The 11,085-nt window shown below is 32.4% G+C and overlaps 1 protein-coding gene across 1 annotated transcript; it reads right to left on the bottom strand.

Moving 5' to 3' along the window:
- Positions 1-511: 511 nt before the first annotated feature.
- On the bottom strand, positions 512-7,264 carry LOC117105569. The gene is made up of 9 exons (XM_033246748.1): positions 7,181-7,264; positions 6,480-6,507; positions 5,512-5,630; positions 4,905-4,935; positions 4,479-4,576; positions 3,809-3,842; positions 3,152-3,388; positions 2,453-2,503; positions 512-1,792 (listed from the first exon to the last, which is right to left on the bottom strand). Exons 1-9 carry the CDS (start codon positions 7,262-7,264, stop codon positions 1,746-1,748), a joined length of 729 nt encoding a protein of 242 aa, XP_033102639.1. The 3' UTR covers positions 512-1,745.
- Between the last annotated feature and the right edge of the window lie 3,821 nt (positions 7,265-11,085).

Here is an 11,085-nt window from a genome sequence, read left to right as displayed (position 1 = left end):
ATATGACACGACACCCCTCAACGTTATCGAGTACAACAGTCGTGTTTTCACAACACCAAGTAGTGCTCTTTGTTGTCAACCAGACGTTCGTTACCGTTCATTACGTCTGAATGACTTCATAATCTTAATGGTTTAGAATAGACTTTCTGGAATAGGCATTTTAAAACCTAATAATTTACCACCAGAATGTACTAAAAACACAAAAGCTCGCATTATATTAGTAATCGAACACACATTTAATCATCAATTAAAATTTACAAAGAAAAACTAAGACACAACATCCTAATAATTACGTTAGAAATTGGGATCAATGGTTTTTCAGTGAAGAAAATGGGTCGGCGATAGCAACGGAGTAGCATCACGTGGTATCGTGACGTAACACTGTAGTACTCTATACGGTTCATACCACGACGACCACACCCATAAAGTTCAAACCTTATTATGTGTACCGCGCAAAAATCCTATGCGTCCACACACGCGTACATACCAATAATAACATTTTGCAAATCAGTAACTATTCAGTAAGTTTATTTATTTTTCACTTATCATCACTGCAATTTCACCAGTAGGCCTAGTCCTTACTGATTAAGTACATTATGAGCGTCAGGCGACTATAATTAAAAATGTTTTTTTCCCCGTTATTTTCGGATATATAGTACGTGAAAACTTATTCAAAAATGTCATAACATATTGATCGAGCATACATGCATTAAAGCCACGTTGATGGCGCATAGACACGCTTACGTTTGTCAAATTGAAGACTTTTCAGCGGAAGATCTCCGCAAATTATTGTTTAAGAAGTAAAGTATTTTCAAAATCTGACGTTGTCGTTTTAAAAATAAATTATGCATGTGCATTTGCAAATTTCACAAAATAGGTGGAGCAATCGAAATGGTCTTAAGTTAACGTTTACGCCGTCCGCCGAAAAGTCTTCAATTCAGGTAATAGGCTAAATCTCTACGATATTGGTGTCTGGTAATAAATACACTAGCCTATACCTTGCAGACTATTTTTTTAATGTACTTAACTTAAGTTCACTATTCAAACGCCGAACGCAAATGCGAAACAATATTTCCAAATAATTTCAACTGGTTTATGAGATTAAAAGGTTACAAATATTCTGTAAAAAATATTGACAGTACAGTATTATACTATTATGCTATAGGCCTAGGTATAATAAGCATACATTCGTATGTCAAGTAACAATCATATGCCTACAATTGATACCCAAAATATACATCTTAACTCTATTTCGGCATGAGGGCGTCATACCAAATCATACTAGCACTAATTTTAGAATCGTAAAAAAATATCAGTTCTTCATATTATTATTTCATAGATAATTACTAAATCCAGATATAGGGCGTCTAAAAATGTAAAAATTGAGATCAACTATAATTATTTACTTACTTAGCACATGGAGTTATATAAGTCCATGCTTAGCAGTACATTTATCGACACGATAGTCAGTTTGATCTATATTGGCATTTTGGTGAAATGTAAAAACAAGGTAAGGCCTGAATGTTATTTGTATTAAACCCACAATTTTCATGGCAATCATATACTTTTATCTACACTGTACTATTGAATTGTTCCCCGGCTACATATCCCATAAACTTCGTCAATGTTAGTGGCTATTGGAATGTTTTATAACCTTTATGTCCTTTAAAGGTTTTCACAGTATCACTGAACGAACATATTTCCATACAGCAGATGTTTTAGGGATAACGACAAATCATTGTAGATTATCGCCAAGCGAGCACACCGAGTTTTTGGAGTTTCACCAACATATCTGAAACAAATGATTGCCATACTGATGTAAGATGGTAAGTTATACAGGTTAGCCTAATAAACATTTTGCTAAGTCGTAAGCCATCAATAACAATGTTCACGGTAGCGTGTTGTTAAGTGTGATTTACCATTTTGCAAAATTACAGTAATTTTATAACTGTATTTTGAACTTTAAAGAGGGTCTCTTCAAGTCAGAATTGCTGTTAGAGTCACTCTCTCAAAATATTTTCAATAAATAAATAAATATTAATTTCTCACTTATGAATGTCTACTTGGAATAATAATAATACCATAATAAAATAATAATAATATTAAGAAAAGCTACTCAAAAATCATGCAAGGCAGAAGCTGATTTGAATTTTTTGAACAGTTGTAAACGTTTATCCCAAGTTTATATATATATATATATATATATATATATATATATTGATTGATTGATTGATTACTTATTAATTTGTTTTTTATTGTCTGGTTGATTGACTGATTGAGTTTATTGATATTGATGGATTGATTGATTGATTGATTGATTGATTGACTGACTGACAGATTGATTAATTGATTGATTGATTAATTGATAGATCGATCGTTCAATCGATTGATTGGTTGATTGATTGATTGAATGAAAGCGGTTTACAATAGATTATATGCCGAACAATATTACCAGATACTTTCATACGAGTTCCAACTTGTTTTTGTTTTTCTACTTTCTTCCCTGAAATACAAACCATAGACCTGATTGTATTGTAAAATCTGAAGTTAAATGGCAGCAATGGCTATTGCATGGTTTTACATTATTTAAATGTTGCCTAATGAGGCCTGATATACGCAGACTTTGACGCAACTAAACTGTTTCGCGAAAGAGGACGCTCGTATGTGTTTGCGTCCCGTTTGCATCAATGTGTTTAAAATGCGTCAGCTGCGTTTGTGGATCTTTCTGACTGAACTATTTACTGATAAATATCAATGACGAACAATTACATAACCCAAGATATGAGAATAATGTGCGTTTAATTCGTTACTTGGTAACTATTAAATATCAATAACCTGCTGTTTTATTCTATGGGCAGCCATTTGTTTCGTATATCGTTGTGTGTTGTCTATTTTGGCCAAAATGGCTGCCCATACACCTTTAAAAGCGTGGAGGATTTAAACCATAAAGCTATTAAACACAATGTTCCGCGCGTAGCGATTTTGTCCCGCATTTGGTGGCACGTAGAATCTAAACATGTTTAGGCAGAGCTTATTGTGCTTAGGATCCTGACGTGTTTAGGATTAAGCTAAGGTAGGCCTACTGGGCACTTGATTTCATGTTGCCATGTGTGCCACGCTGTTTTTTAAAGCGTATTATTGTTCATCTCACCCGTATTCAATCCTCGTGTCCAAGATGGAGGCCTTCTATATGCTGTCCAAACGCGTTTAGTACTTCCAGCAGTCTGACGTAAATTTGAAATGTTATCGGATGATCCCTTGTTAGGTTTCAGAACTAGTCCCTGTTTTCTAGCTTCATCAAACCACGTATTACCTTGTCGAAGAATACTATGTCGCTCCGAATTATCTGATGTTTCAGTGTCGTCACTTTCATTTGGTTGTCCTAATTCTAAGAGAAATACAGTACGACCATAGAGTTTAAAGAAGTTACTTCCTAGTAGAAAGACTGAATGTTTACAACATGGAAAATAGTGAAGATACATTCGTGTTGTACGAAAGTTTATTAAGTGCATAGACGCATTGTTGGCACTAGGCGCTATATAGAAACCCATGGCATTGAGGTTGACAGAGCAATTAAGCGTTTGACTTGTTTGCTTAATGATAGTTAATTCTTTACAAGTATAATAAATTATTGATAATTACAATGGAAATTATTTAAAGATATATTATTGCTAAAGCGCCATTCCTTATGATGAATATATCGAGTTTTAAATATTAATCCACGCTCACTCGCTCGAGTTTCTTTCGACTTTCCTATTTCAGACCTTTTGGTTGTATACGCATATTATTACATAGTTCACTAGCTTACCTGTAAATTGTAAAGCTCCATCTGATGTGGAAGCCTAAGAAAGAGAAAAACCGTATTTAGGCTTATCTTTAAAATGTCAATGAATATTGTCGCATGCATATTTGAAATCTGATTAAAATTTTTTTACCAAATGAAGTGTACCAGTTTACACGCAAGCTTGTGTTAATAATATTGTCGTAGTCAATATGCTGCATTTTCATTACTTACTGATTTAAAGTATTTGTTTTATATACCCGATATGTTTTATTAAACATAACATTTACAGTATATTTGTTAATATGTATTACTTGTATTTGCATAGACATTTAAAGTAGTCGGTAATCAATTATAGTATATATTTAAGGAAAGCAAGGAAACATACATCGTATTCAAACGCATTCAATCTTTTGAAGTATAAATGCAAATTGGGATACAGATTGATTATTTGTTTAATTTAAATGACGCTTTTAACAAATTGCCTCACATTTACAATAATCGAAAACAGCATAGAAACACAACAATCACAGAGAACATAAAACACTGAGATATATTATTGGTGTGACTTTGTTGATTTTGGGGTCCCAGGACTTTATGTCTCAAAATAAAATTAACTATTTAGAACTTAATTTTACCTTCCATATTCTATTACAAAGCAATATTCAAATGGTGAACATCAATTGAACATACTTACCCCACCAGTGTGAGAAGGATGTAAGAAATTTAATGTCGTTCCCACGCTTTTCCTTCCGAAAGATACTGAAGTCCCTGGCTGCTGCTTCTTCTCCTCCCCTAAAAGTTAATTGGGGATCAGGAGTTAAAATTTATATTTAAAAAATCACGTCTACGTTCACGGCAGTTTAGAATGAGCGTTACATTTTGTGCGCCCCCAATTACATCATAACGGAATTGGCTCCGCCTACTTTGAAATGCGCCTACGTAATTATGCAAACAACTTTTCTAACGCTGTGTTTCAGGACGTGAAACCGACCAATTTATTGAACGTACGGCATATTACGTCATCAGATGGCTGAGCGATTGTGTATACGCTAATTAAATCGTATACCTTGTTAAAGATTTGCCTTCAAAGATTTAGTTAGCGAAAAAATAAGCATCCTACCTCCAAAATCAGAAGTTTCATGTGTGCTTCGCTGTAAAAATATTAATCATATACAAGTAAAAATAAGAAATAAGGTCATGCTATCAAAGAAATAAGTAAATATAATAACTATGATGTGTTACTATGTGTCATGTATACGCTTAAATATAAAATTACACGTTCGAAAAATTGAACATTTAACATAATTTCGATTCCCAAGACCGAAATACACAAATACCGGGTTAGTGTCCACCGGGCGACAGTTTCACCACTAATTAGAGGCAGTGGTAGGTTATAAAATTGAAGTTGGTATGACTACACAAACATCAAATATAGACCTTGTGCCTATGAGAATAAATTTAACTTCACATTTGAAATAGAGAAATGTAAATACTCCGTATGACCATGGAGGAAGTTTTAAGTTTTAGGTGTCTGCCTTTTATTTTCTGAGTCGAGACTTCAAACTTCGTCAAAACATAACTTATAAAACATAACTGGGCCATCCTATGTGTGTAAACAGTAATAGGTTCTCCAGTGTAATAAGAGTATATAACAATTTAAACAATTGTCATTAAAAAAAGTATATTGCAGTGCTACTTTTTTGTATTCATAATTATTGTGTGCCTACCTGATCGTAAAGAACAAGTGTCCGTTTTCCTATTGGTCGCGGATGAACACTCCACGCTCTTGAGTGTAGGTTGTTATGGTAATCCGGTATTCGCAATAACGAATCTTCAACTTTAAATTCTGTAATTGAGATTTCAATAACATTATTTTCAAGTTTCCAAAACAAAAATTTTTGGTCTAAATTTTAGCTTTTTATTTATTTATTTTATTTTTTATTTAAATTTTTATATCTATATATTTAATTTTTCTAAAGTTATATTTTTCATCTTTATGTAAGTAGTTGGTGCAGAAAAATAATACAGTATATTTAATTGTCAAAATTATTAGTCCTGATGGAGAGTTTGCAAACAATTTAGTCAGCCACTCATTTTCCAATATATATATTTAATGAACGAATAACGATTTCTGTTAATTAGATAATTGTACAGCATGTAAATTTATAGAAATAAATTACAAGAAATTTTATAAGAAAATTACCGTATTTATTCGAATAAACGCCCTGGGGCGTTTATTGTTAAGAAGGATTTTTGAGGTGACGTTTATTCAAGGGAAGCGTTTACTTTATCTATTTATTTTGGTGTAAAAATGGATAGGTATTTACTCAAATAATCGCCCCTTAATTTCACTGTAAATGTGGAGCTTCAATACATAATTACCGTCAAAGTGTGTTATTGCATGATTATAAGACTTATTGATTCAAACCAAATTAGAGAAAATGGAATTCTGCTAGAGTAGATTATGAATAGAATGTGTTGAGAAAGACGTTGCTTCCATTAGATTTGTTAGTTGAGGGGGGCGGGGATGGCGTTCGTTCGATGATAAAATAAACCCCCCCGGGGCGATTACTCGAGGGAGACGTTTATTCCAAATGAGGCTCTGGAGGGGGAATTTATTCAAGCCAGGACGTTTATTAAAATCGGGGCGTTTATTCGAATAAAGTGCATACAAATTATCTGAATCATATCTTACTTGAAAGTGTTGAAGTACCTGCGTCATTCTGCAAATCAGTAACAAAAAAAACAAGACTATAATTACTTATTATATTCATTATAAGGATGCTTAATATAGAAAAATGATAGTAGAAATAGCAACAGGCCTATCTAATTATAGGCTTAATAATACTAATAATAATAATAATAATAGTACGGTAATAATATAACACATGTACTATGACTTAAAGAAGTAATAAAATCGCATCAAGATACTTACCATGATGATTATTGTAATACAATAAATATATATCTGTCTCTTATACACATCTAGATGTGTATAAGAGACAGCCGTATACACTCGCGTAGGTCCTATAAGGTGACCCGTGTATAGGACGACCCCCGAGTTTTAGAAGATTTTTGGTTGATATTTGTATGTCTGGTGTATAAGACGACTCCCTGTTTCATGGTCGTAATTCCTAATTTTTTTTTGGTCCTGTATACTGCGTCTAGCTGGATAAATGGAGCCAAATGCAAAAGTAATCTTCCAAATAATACCATTTTATGAGTTTTTAAATCTTCACCACCAAAGTCGTTCTAGGGACCCACGGCGATCGTAGTGCAGCGCCTACCATAGTCAGTAATTGTTTGTGCGCATTTGCTAATTTGCACATGGAACCAACGGCTTAACGTTACTATCCGAAGGACGTGGTAATTATATCGAAGTGCTTACCCACAAACACAAGCAAATTCGGCATTGGCAGGTATTGAACTTGGTTCCCACTTTAAAGCCCTACGTTGCGCTAACTCGACGTGATAGCCCATCTGCGATATTACTATCATGAAGTGGAGCTAGCATAAGTTAGAATGCTTGCCTTTTATTTTTATAGGTCATGGATTCAAATGATTTTGAAATCAGAATATTTTTCTCCACTCCACTTCGCTCTAATCATAATGATACTTTATAGAGAGCATCATGTTCGTCTTGTAATTGGCGAGTTGATCACTCGCTGGTGGATGAAAATCCAAAGGCTTAAATACAGTCTGCATAATTTCAATAAAATACATCATGACACTGTTAACTTTACATTGTACTATAATTCACTTCAAAACCAACACTGTCACGTCGTCTACTCTGAAATTATTAAATTTATGAAATTCAGAAAAATAATAATAAAATCACTTCTTTAATAGCGCATATCCAAGTGTAAATTTATCGAATTATGTCTAATATTAAGGAAAATACAACGGAATATTGTAAACCGGTATAATTCAAGGACTAGCAGTATTATAATTTAATGACAGATAATGATTAAATCTGATGTCTGAGATTCTGTGTACGTGCGTGTAACAGAACAATATGTGTCTATATAAGCGACTGTGAAATTTATTGTGACGTCACGTAGAAGGGAGTAGGCCCATATACACGTCTGTGTCTCAACGAAACTTCTAGACACAATTTAGGCCAATATTAAATAACAAAAACCTCAATATTATCAATTAAAATTCAACAACATAAGGTGAGTGACCATTAATGTATGGTATGTGTATGTCTGATGGTCCTCCGATAATAATAATAATATTAATGATAATAATAATAATAATAATAATAATAATAACAATAATAAGTATAGTAGTAGTAATAATAATAATAATAATAATAATAATAATAATAACAATAATAATAATAACAATATATAATAATATGTACGTTTTTATATAGCGCTCTTACATATAAGTCTCAGAGCGCTTTTCCACATTATTACCCCTGTAATTGGAACGATGTCTATGGGGGAAATTCCATAGTTTGAAATATAATGAAAATGAAAATATATCAGTGCATCTTGCACTCGAACCTCCTCATGTACCCATTTATACTCCTGGGTGGAGAGGAGCACCGAAGATAAAGTGCCCTGCTCAATTACACAAGCGAAATGCACAGCGAGGGATTGAAACCCCAAATCAAACCGTTTCCTCTGCGCAAACACCGGCTTCCACAAAATTTAAAACTGGAAGTAAATATAAGAAATGAAATGACTTATTGTCTATTTTATTATTTAAATGTTTAAAATCATGTTTTGACCTAATAAACATACTGCGCAGGACACTAAAATATAAAACAATGAACAATAATAATGAAAATTAATTTCCTAAAAGTAATGTATAGGCCTATATGAATTTGACGCGATATGCAACACGATCATTTTGTTATGAAGCGTAACATTTTACTTTTTCTCATAAAATTATCCCTCCAATCTTTATGCAGATTAACAGTCATTACAAACATTTAGTAGGATGTAGTAGGTGTGTACTGGTTGATCTTTTATTTATGAATTTTTTATTTAACACAATAAAATCACGTCACGTGACTAATTGCGACAGCGTAAATCCTGGCTGTGTGAAACACAGAAACAAATGCATACACCCATGGTGGCAAAAATAAGATCCCGATGACGGTGTTCTATCGCAATAATAGTATTTTATTTGAATATCTTTTGCATGCAGAAAAGCGCCTAAATCATAAAAGTATTGACGTATGTTCTAATTCCATTTTCTGTTTTGAGGACTGTTGTAATAACTCGATTAGGAATTATGCTACATAAGTGCACAACACCTTTAACAATATATGAATCAATTTTATTAACGTTAAGTTGACCTTCGATTTTGTTAAATGAAAAATTTGTAATTTCTTAAAGTATCTTCATAAAAAATCACTTCGAAAGTACTAATACGTTACTTATTCTTGCGCCAAGCTAATTATAATGAAATGAGTATGCCCTATGGAGGAGCAGTTAAGTCTTAGTCGTTGACAAAATATACCAAATGTAAAACAAGTAATTTAAATTGTCACTTGATCAGAATTACCTCGAAATTATGTATATCAAATTTGTATATAAAACACAGGCTTAGTACCGATAAATTAATTATATTGAATAAAGACACAATTGTTCGTCTACAATCAGCAAATAAACCGTTTCAAGCAAACATATCCAGTGATCTAGAATATTAAAGGTGGTGGTGGGGGTGGGTGCCACGCTTTCCCTTACCATCATTGTTATTGTAAATAATTATTCTGTGTGACTGTTTACACGTGAGAAAACGGAATTTTGACATTAAAAATAGTAGACATGTCTGCATCATGTTTCGACCAAGGCCTTGCTATCTTGGCCAGAAAGCCTAACCTGAACTTCAAAGCCAATTTGATTTTTTTTTTTCAGAATAGGCACCCTCTTCACCTCACCGCTTCCCCAAATCTGCCACTGATATCAAAGTATTGAAATCGTAATTTCTATATATCTTGACATCTATCTAAATAATTTAATCTATATAACTTGCTATTACTATAGACTTCACTGACTGGAAAACTTTACTAATGATAATCATTCAATATCGTATTGTATGGCATTTAGATGACAAAGTACCGTAACCCAATATATTTTTTAAGACTTCAACTACTTCACACGGGAGTGGTAAATTCTAAAATACTGAATCGATCGATTAATAATCAATATTATATTCAATTGATAATCCTCCAACAAGGATAACCCATTTTAAACTCGTTTATGTAGCTTCTTTATTTTGCAACTCGAAAAAATACTAGATGAATGACATGCACTATGCACTCTGAACACATAAAAAAAATGGAATAAAACGAACACTAAGTTATACACTGGAATTAGACAGACTATGGAATGCATGCCTGGCAATGTAGGCTAAGTACTGAATTTAAAACCTTTTCTATTCTATATTTATGCATCCTATACATATTGGTTTGGTGCTTTTTCTGTTTCCGACTTCATGAAGTTAATGGTCTACGATTATCGTTTATGCGATGTGTCGTCATGCGTGTAGTATTAAACTTATTTTGTATCATCTTATAATTATTGCAGTTACGCTCAGTTAGGTTTTACAAAACATGAAACACTCAACATTTTCCCACACATATATTCATCAAGTGGATTAAAATAGACCTTGATTTGACCTCTTTTAACTTCTCAGAACTTTCAAAACCACACCTAAGCATTTGTGTGTTTTTGAACTTGATGGTGTAATGTCATTTATTTCCTTGACTCTTGAAACTGAAATGACGTAAACGTAGTGTTACGACATGCAGTCCAGATAACTGGGATCAACTTGAGACTTTGGTTACCAAGGTGTTGCTTAATTGACTAACAACAGTGTACAAAATGATTGAAAAGCTATTAAGAAATATAGGGCCTAAACAGATGTCTACGTTCTCAGTCCGAGAAAATATATAACATCTGTTACTTTAATTTATGGTTTTGTTCACAATCGTAATGTTGATTGTGTTGATTATGTCAGAAAACAGAATAGTCATACTGTAAAGGCAAGCTAAAGTCCATGAATTTAATGGTGAATATACTATCAGACGTACTAGACTATAACTACATAAGCTCAAAACATATTTTGTATTAATATTATTGAAGTTTTATTTCCTTTCAAATATATATATATATATATGTATATATATATATAGTTATATATATATATTAATAATATTAAATAATTATTATTAATATTGAAGTTTTATTTCCTTTCAAATATATATATATATATATATATATATATATATATATATATAGGCCTATATATATATATATATATATATATATATATATATTCAA

Source organism: Anneissia japonica, unplaced genomic scaffold (assembly GCF_011630105.1).
Source record: "Anneissia japonica isolate Jap-2015-1 unplaced genomic scaffold, ASM1163010v1 scaffold287598_len761594_cov195, whole genome shotgun sequence".
Classification (NCBI taxonomy): Eukaryota; Metazoa; Echinodermata; class Crinoidea; order Comatulida; family Comatulidae; genus Anneissia; species Anneissia japonica.
This window is presented reverse-complemented; position numbering and strand designations above follow the sequence as displayed.